Here is a 7,943-nt window from a genome sequence, read left to right as displayed (position 1 = left end):
ATTCATTAAAATCCTGAATTGATTTTTAAATATAGATTTATTTGGCCCGAAATGCCAGAATCTCAGGTTACAAACTCACAAAATTTCGACAACCACCAAACAGCTTAAACAGTAAATGAGAGCAGGTACACGGATTCTGCACAAAGATGTAAACACAAAGCGCAGAGCCGCCGACGGATCAGGCTACGTCCACACGTACCCGGGTATTTTTGAAAACGCAGGTTTTTCTATGCATTTGCACCTTTCATCCACATGTAAACAGTGTTTTCGGTCACTGAAAACAGAGATTTTTAAAAACGCCTGCCAGGGTGGATATTTTCGAAAACTCCGTTTTTGCATTTACGTGTGGACAAGAAAAACGGAGAAAACGCAGCATCAAAGGTGTGCACATTTTTTTTTACATCACACTGTGCGCCAAGTTATTGTTTTGGTGAAATGAATTTCTACAATGGCGGACTTACACAAAATATCATTACTGTTAATTGTACTTTCTGCTGTGTTTAAATGCATACATATACACACAGTTGCTGTCCCTCCAGGACTCAGTTCTGCTTCTATGCGCCATCTTTGTTTACTATTTCCCACCCAGGCTTATAGACTTCTGATTGGCCAACATTTCTACATGGATAAGAATATAGCGGCACCTGCTGCTTTGGCATTTTCCTAGCAGCGTTTTCCTTCGTTTTTGGCTTTTATGTGTGGACGGGATTTTTTTAAAAACAAAAACTGAAAATCTCCGTTTTCAAAAAATACCCATGTACGTGTGGACATAGCCTCAGAATCAGTGAGATTTCGGCTTTCTTTTGTCGGGTCCGTGCTTTGTGTTTACATCTTTGTGCAGAATCCGTGTACCTGCCATTTATGCCATTTTTGTACTAGATTCGGAGCAGCAGGTTTTATCTCTCTCGAAACAATATTGACTGAACCAGCAGCAAAGGAAGATCCAAACTACACTTCACATTTCACTTCACATAAACATCATCATGAATTCCCTCTTAATTTTGCTCTTAAAATCACACTTCATGCAGAGCTCGCCTCTCTCACTCAGTGCAGTTCAAGAACAGTTTCCCTTCAAAAAATATCTGTTTTCTGCATTATTCGCTAGCTTATTATGCACAAGTCTACCGCTATTTACAGCGCTCTTGGCCACTGTTTTTTCCCTTTCACTTACTTTTGAAAACAAAGCCTCATTTCTGCTGTTGAATAGGCTACTGAACAAATTAAAGCTTTTTAAAATTATGCAAAATTGCAAAATGCTTGGCTGTGTCTCTAATCAAACCTCTGTAACTTTGCTCTGCTCCACTTCAGCAGCATCAGTTAATGTTCATATGTTCATTAATGGTTTTCTTTCGTTTTTGATCTACTGCAGAATATTTTTAAGGTCATCTGCTATAAAATCCCAGGCCAGGAAAATCGCCTTCATCTTTTGTGTGTTTTATCCTCAGTTACTTTGACACAAGTGTCGCAAGTGTCAAAGGTTTGTTTTTATAGATATAATAATAAGGAAATGTACTGATACGTGATCAGAATTATAATATTACTGACTGTCTCAGGAAAAAATTCCCTGAATCGAATAGAATTGAATTGTGGATAGAATCGACTCAGGACCTTGTGAATCGGAATTGAATCAATTCTAGAAATCAGTGACGGCACCCAGCCCTAAAAAGACATAGAAGGGAGACAAGGAAGGAAACAAAAAAAGGGAAGCATGGGAACAAAAGAGGGAGACAGAAAAATAGGACACGACTAGGAGCTGGAGAGCAAGGAAGACACACATATAGCGAGGGAGAGAAGGACACATAGATGAAGACAAAGGCACAAAGGTAACCTAAGAACATAAACCAGAAATCGCAAATATACTCAGTGACATAAAAAGTCAATACTAAGTTGTATAAAACTAAATCAGTAACTCATATGAGTCGAAGAGCCAGAACCATGACGTATGAATTTGACCACAGACTGGTTAATTTCATTCATGCTAATCATCATTTGGCTTTTTCCTGAAAACTAGAAACATAAACACTCATGGCATCTTCAATACCATCTATGTGGAAATGTTTCTGTGTTGTCTTTAGCTCTGTTTTGATATCTGACTTGTGGTTTCTGAGGATATCGGTCCATGACACTGGTTTCATCTCACTCAAAACGAATTGAAATCTGTGCATAAAATGTAAATGTTCTCACAACTAACTGGTTCGAGTCACTTGTTCTAATGTAATGATGTCCAGCTTGTCCTTGCTGCTCTTATTCTCCTCGTTTGTAGTCGGATGTTTGGCTCTCACCTTCTCCCCAAAAGTATTGCTGAGGAAAAAGTAAACAACAGGGTCCAGGCAGATGTTGAAAACTGACACCATGGTGGTCACCTCCTTCAGGTAGAACAATACTGGACCTACTGAGTCATCGCTCCACAGAAACGTAAAGGGAAGATGAACCAGGTGAAACGGAACAAAGCAAACACAGAAGATGCTGACCAGCACCAACACGTTCCTGCGATACTTCACCAGCTTCTCAGAGCCAGAGGAGGTCAGCTGCTTCTGCTGTGCCTCCAAAACCCTGCGGAAGATGCTGTAGTAGAAGAAGACCATGGATATGAAGACCAAGAGGAAGATGATTGCAGAGAAGGTGTGGAGAATTCTGAACAACAGGCTGACTGATGGAGTAAACAGGTGAATGCAGCGGCTAGGATTAAAGGTCAGAGGTTCCTGGGAGCTGTAAAAAATGATAACATAGACGACTGTTGGAGCCAGGAGAAAAACCCAGGTGATGACAGAGATGATTCGTGCAGTTTGCACTGTCTGCAGCATGTGAGTTCCTGAAGGATGGATGATCCTTAGATACCTGGAGAGAGACGAGAAAAGAGAAGGCAGAATACAACTTCACTAATCAGTCACAAAGGTGCCTAATCTGAAGAAGTCAGTTAAGTCAAAAGGATACATTCATGCTTTTGTCTGGAGCACATTGTAGTGGTTAACCACTCAATCTAGTTTTTACATTATCGTTAACTACAGCCTTAAATAAGTAAAGGTTCCTTACCTGTTGGCAGCGATGTACCCCATGAATAGTATACTGGCATACATGTTAATGAATAAGGCAGAAGCTCCAAAGCTGCAGTACAGCCTACGAATGATGGGAGAGCTGCTGGCATAGTAGGTAATGCGGAGTGGCAGACAGAGGCAGAGCAGGAAGTCAGCAGCTGTCAGGTTCTTCAAGTAGATCATCAAGCTGTTGGATACCTCAGGCCAGTCTCGACAAAGATAGACCTTCAATGTAAAGCCATTGAGGAGTAAACCCACCTGAAAATAAACAGAGTGGAAGGAAAAGAAAAGGATTGGTGCATACACCGGCACATAAACCAATTTCTAACAGAGCACAATTTGATAATTTTAAACTTACTAGGAACACCAGACTGTAGACCGCTATAAAGTAAGGGTTCATGGATGTCTCGTCAACATCATAGGTCTGGTTCAAAGATGAAGTCAAATTTTTTTGGACGACCATGGTTCTTGTGCTGAGAAATAAATCCACTTTACTCAGTTAAACTGTGTAAAAATCCTAGGTTCATCTTTGAAATGATTCACCTCCACAGTCTCTTGGTGTGTTGTGTTAAATCAATGTTGGACCAATTTTAAATATTGTGCTACATGTTATGTACAGTATTTAGTTGTAGAAGGAAGCATGCATGATTGAAGATGACTCAAACGTCTCATGACTCTTATAACAATCCATTAAGCACAAGCTGAAGTGGGGAACTTTAGGCAGAATCTGGACTCAAAATTGTGTTGTTGTTAGAATCAGAATCAGAAGGGGTTTTATTGCCAAATGTTGAGCAGGTTTACAACATTAGGAAATTGCTACGGTACTTAGCGCAAACATACTGTCATATAACGCTTAAATAGACATAAAAATAAGAATTAAAGAATTAAAAGTGCTAAGTAGATAGATATATACATGACTGCAGTTAGCCGAGCAATTTTTGCTTTCCCCAATTAGCAGATTTTTATCTCAAAAGAAGACAGTTTTGTCAGATGTAAGAATATTTGGCTTATTTCAAGTAGAGTTGATTTTAGCAGGTGGTCACAAACCGTTTCTCTCTATATTTCCCTCCTGACTGATCTCTGGTTTGTTTGTTTTTGGTTTCCTTATCATTTTTGGTTTGAAACAGTAGATGTAGACTATACAGGTGTTTTCTTCTCTTGAGAGATGAAACCAGCAGAATTAGTGTTCCCAAACATTTTAAGTGTGAGGTAGTTTGCCAGTGCACTTGGCACCAGGAAATGCTGAGCCTTAGTCAAGATTTGTATTCATATATTCAGATTACCTTCCTGAACACTAGCAGCAGCCTGCTGACTTTTTTTCCTTTAGTCAGGACTGCTTTAAAATGGCCTTTATTTTCTATCAGAAGTATTAAAGATGTGAGAATGAGAAATATCAGGACTCACCTCTGGTTCGGCAGCTTTCTGAGAGGAGGAAAAGGTGCTTCAGCCGTTCTGAGTGTGACGGTACAATGTAGATCAGGAAATACACAGTGGGATCACACTGCCCTGCCCACTACCACATTTCCTCTTTCTCTTCGCTGTTAATCTGTCACAACATATTTTCAAGACACACGAGTCATTCTCTGATCAGTTGTTGATACACTTTTTATTTTAGCACTGACTCACTTTATTACCGCTGATTGATTTTTTACTAATCTCCTTCACCTCTTCATCACTACAGCTAACATGAGACAGTAAATGCAGCTAATTCAGACTGCATATGAAACCAGTTTCACTGGATAAACATATGGTGGGAGCAAGTAGTGAAATACATTGGAGTGGGATTTAAATGAACAGTTCTGTGCAGGGCTCTTATTGCTCTTATTGACGAGCTACAAGCTCCCCTAACACCACTTGCAGCTGTACCTCTGGGCCTGTGTGGTCTGACAGTCATATGTAGCTTCTGTTCTCACCGTGGAGCAGCATTAAGAAAAGATTTCCTAGAAGCCCTCAGCAGGTTTCAGCAGCTTTGTCACAGTGCGCGTATGTTTTAACCAGACCTGTGTTGAGAAATCGCAGCTTCACTCATCAGTTCAGTGGAAAAAGCCAAAGGAAGTAGCTGGTGTGGTGCAACATATGCAACATAGAAACATACAAAAACCTGCGAGACATAAAACTGTTTTTCAAGGACGAGCTGACACACAGAAAAACACAGGCGCCAGTCATCAACTCTGAGCTTCAGCAAAGCTCTGATTCTAGAGTCTAATACTTAAAATAAACCTTTGAATTGTTCAGCTGTTTTCTAGTGTAGAAAGTAAACATGGACTTATTTAAACCAGTTTACTGTCCTCTTTTTGTCTCTTTCTTGTGTCACAGTCTTTTGCTGTGAACTTACAGAGCTGACACCCTCTGTTATGTGATTTCCTAATGATGTTTTTGTTCTGTTTGTGAGACTAACAAATAAAAGGCATCTTCTTTTCTCCACTTGTCCAATGAGTGTCTCAGCTTCACATTTGAGCATTTGGCACCAGGACACCCTAACCCTTTGTCAATTACAACTTTGTGATAGTATCATTAGATCTGCATCTTGGATACAGGCAGAAGACAGCTGTGGTTCTGAGGCAGCTGTGTGGAGGGAATATTTCAGTGCTAAATGTCATCTTTTAAGTCAAGCATGGAATTGGTAAAAGTAAAAAATATCTGAGGATGAGCAACCAGCAGGATTTAAAAGTGTTTCTGAAGTTTTGTTAGGTTAGCAGGATAAGCTGCTTCTATCATTATGCGCTCTCAATGTAATGACATAACTGTACATTAGGAAACACGCAGTGACCACACTGCCAGCCTGCACTTTGACTTATTTCCTGTTTGTCTTCAGTGCTATCCATTGTCAACATATCACACAACTCTTTGATTGGATGTAATTTAGATTAAGCTGTCAATCTTTAGCCCCAAAGAAACCCTGATGCAGGAAGTTGATTTTTGCTCTCTGATTAAAAAGTCCCAATCTCTGATCCTGTGAATTACAGAGATAGAAATGCTTGGAACACGTGCATATTTCTGGAGCTAAAAAAAATACATCTGGATTGATATTTTCTCTTAAATCAGCACTGTCAGTGACTGATTGTAACATCCTGAGGCAATAACAATTCTTTTACTGAACTTTATTAAAACACGTCTGGCTCACTGCAGATTTCCTGTCGAGGTCATTACATTTTGATGATCTTGATTTCATGTTGGTTGGAGCTGTTCAGCTCAAGTAAACAGCTAAGAGTTTAACAGAAGGAAGATTTAAAACAGAAAGCAATGAAATATTAACCTGTATGTGTCACCACCACCATTGAACACCATCCTCATCTTTTAGTGCACCTTCTTCAGTTAGGCTGAATCAAGCATTTACCCCAGAAAACAAGAGGGACACGAGCCCTGAGGACGCTTTACCAGTGGTTACCACCTCATCAGCTGTTATTTGGTTCATTGTAGCTCAAGCTGTGCAAACACAGACACACACTGAGATGCTGACAAGGAGGGAATCTACCTGTAGAGTCACGTGTCTCGGTTACTCTTCTCTTAAATGTTCCTCTCCAACAGAAGCTGTAATGTCTCCAGTCAAAGTCTTGTTAGAGTGTGGAAACCTGCTCTGCTCACCCTCAGTTGGTTTCTTTCAGTGTTTATTAAAACACTCAGAGCATCATCTTACATAAATGTGTCCATTCCTCTGAGCTGTGACTGCGGCTGCTGTCCGTGGGGCTGATCAGATATTGGAATGATGCTCATAACATTACTGATTATTGCTCCATGCTGATATTTCTGCATTTAGTCAGCAGCTACATGAATACTGACTCAGCAACATAAACATCAGCACACTGACCAAAGTGTTGTTCTCTTTGCAGCCTTAAAGATGAAAGTCAAGAGGAAACTGAAATAAAAAAAGTCATTATTTCTCCATCAGTTATGATACATTTGAAAGTGAAAAAGAAAATGAAACCTGAGTCTCTGTGTAAAATATTAAGATGTTTACTGTGTCAGACACAATATAAAAGACAGATGTAAGCCGGCAGGTTGAAGCTTCAGTGAAAGCTTGAGTAACAACTCTGATAGAGGTCACCTTCACCTCTCCAGACTACGCCCTCTTCTCTCAGGAGTACCTGATAGATTTGTTTCTGCCACCTGCATGAGCCAGTATGACTGCGGAACACGGCATAAAATAAACAGGAAGGACTCAAATGGAAAACCTTTATTTAGAGGTCATATCTTAATCCAGGTACATATACAAAGCATAAAAGCTCACCTTTAAAGACTCACTGTATAGACCCAAATTAAACAAATCAGAACAGGAAACATGAAGAAAAGAACACAAGAAAATAATCAGCAATAAAAGACCTAAAAGTAAATCCCTAAACAACAAAATAAAATCAAAAACGGTTAAAGCAGCAAAAATGATTAGAACAATAAGCTTAAACTAAGAAAAGGAGTAAAAATGAAATCAAAAAAGAAAGATCAACATCAGTCCACTAAACAGGCCCCACAAGAGTGTTTCAGTCATTTCTTTATCAAAATGACAAAACTTAGTTTGAAATCAGAAGCATTAAAAAGGAATTTTAATCATTTGTCAAATAAACAACTCCATACCCTTCATCTGTTAGCCTGCCTGGGCTGGACTGAGGTCATTTTTGTCATCAGACGGTGAGTCTGAAGGTCGTGCCCACAAGCCAGTTCTTATTGTCCCTGCTACAGGGGCAAAAGCTGAAACCTCTACACAGGCTGTTGATTCCCAGCCTCAGCTTTCATTTGCATTGCTCTCTTGACCTGTTTATCTCTCCACCTGTGACCTAGGTTGTGATTGTACAGAAGGCTTCTATCAGGGAACACGTCCCCGCAGCGACTGCACGGGTACCCGGTGTGAGAGAGTTGATGCTCCTTCAGGCTGTTTTGCCAAACAAATGTTTCCCCGCACGTTTCGCACCAGAA

The 7,943-nt window shown here is 40.0% G+C and overlaps 2 protein-coding genes across 2 annotated transcripts in view; both read right to left on the bottom strand.

Moving 5' to 3' along the window:
• Positions 1–2,186: 2,186 nt before the first annotated feature.
• LOC134623952 (P2Y purinoceptor 14-like) lies at positions 2,187–3,498 on the bottom strand. The gene is made up of 3 exons (XM_065470236.1): positions 3,394–3,498; positions 3,034–3,293; positions 2,187–2,838 (listed from the first exon to the last, which is right to left on the bottom strand). The coding sequence occupies exons 1-3, from the start codon at positions 3,496–3,498 to the stop codon at positions 2,187–2,189; spliced, it is 1,017 nt and encodes a 338-aa protein (XP_065326308.1).
• A 4,005-nt stretch (positions 3,499–7,503) lies between these two features.
• LOC134623951 (zinc finger protein 664-like) overlaps positions 7,504–7,943 on the bottom strand; it is a 507,757-nt gene continuing 507,317 nt past the window's right edge. The window contains exon 3 of the mRNA XM_065470235.1: positions 7,504–7,943. This exon is cut by the window's right edge and continues 480 nt beyond it. Coding sequence (XP_065326307.1) covers positions 7,728–7,943 — 216 coding nt within the window. The 3' untranslated portion in view covers positions 7,504–7,727.

Source organism: Pelmatolapia mariae, linkage group LG3_W (genome assembly GCF_036321145.2).
Source record: "Pelmatolapia mariae isolate MD_Pm_ZW linkage group LG3_W, Pm_UMD_F_2, whole genome shotgun sequence".
Classification (NCBI taxonomy): domain Eukaryota; kingdom Metazoa; phylum Chordata; class Actinopteri; order Cichliformes; family Cichlidae; genus Pelmatolapia; species Pelmatolapia mariae.
This window is presented reverse-complemented; position numbering and strand designations above follow the sequence as displayed.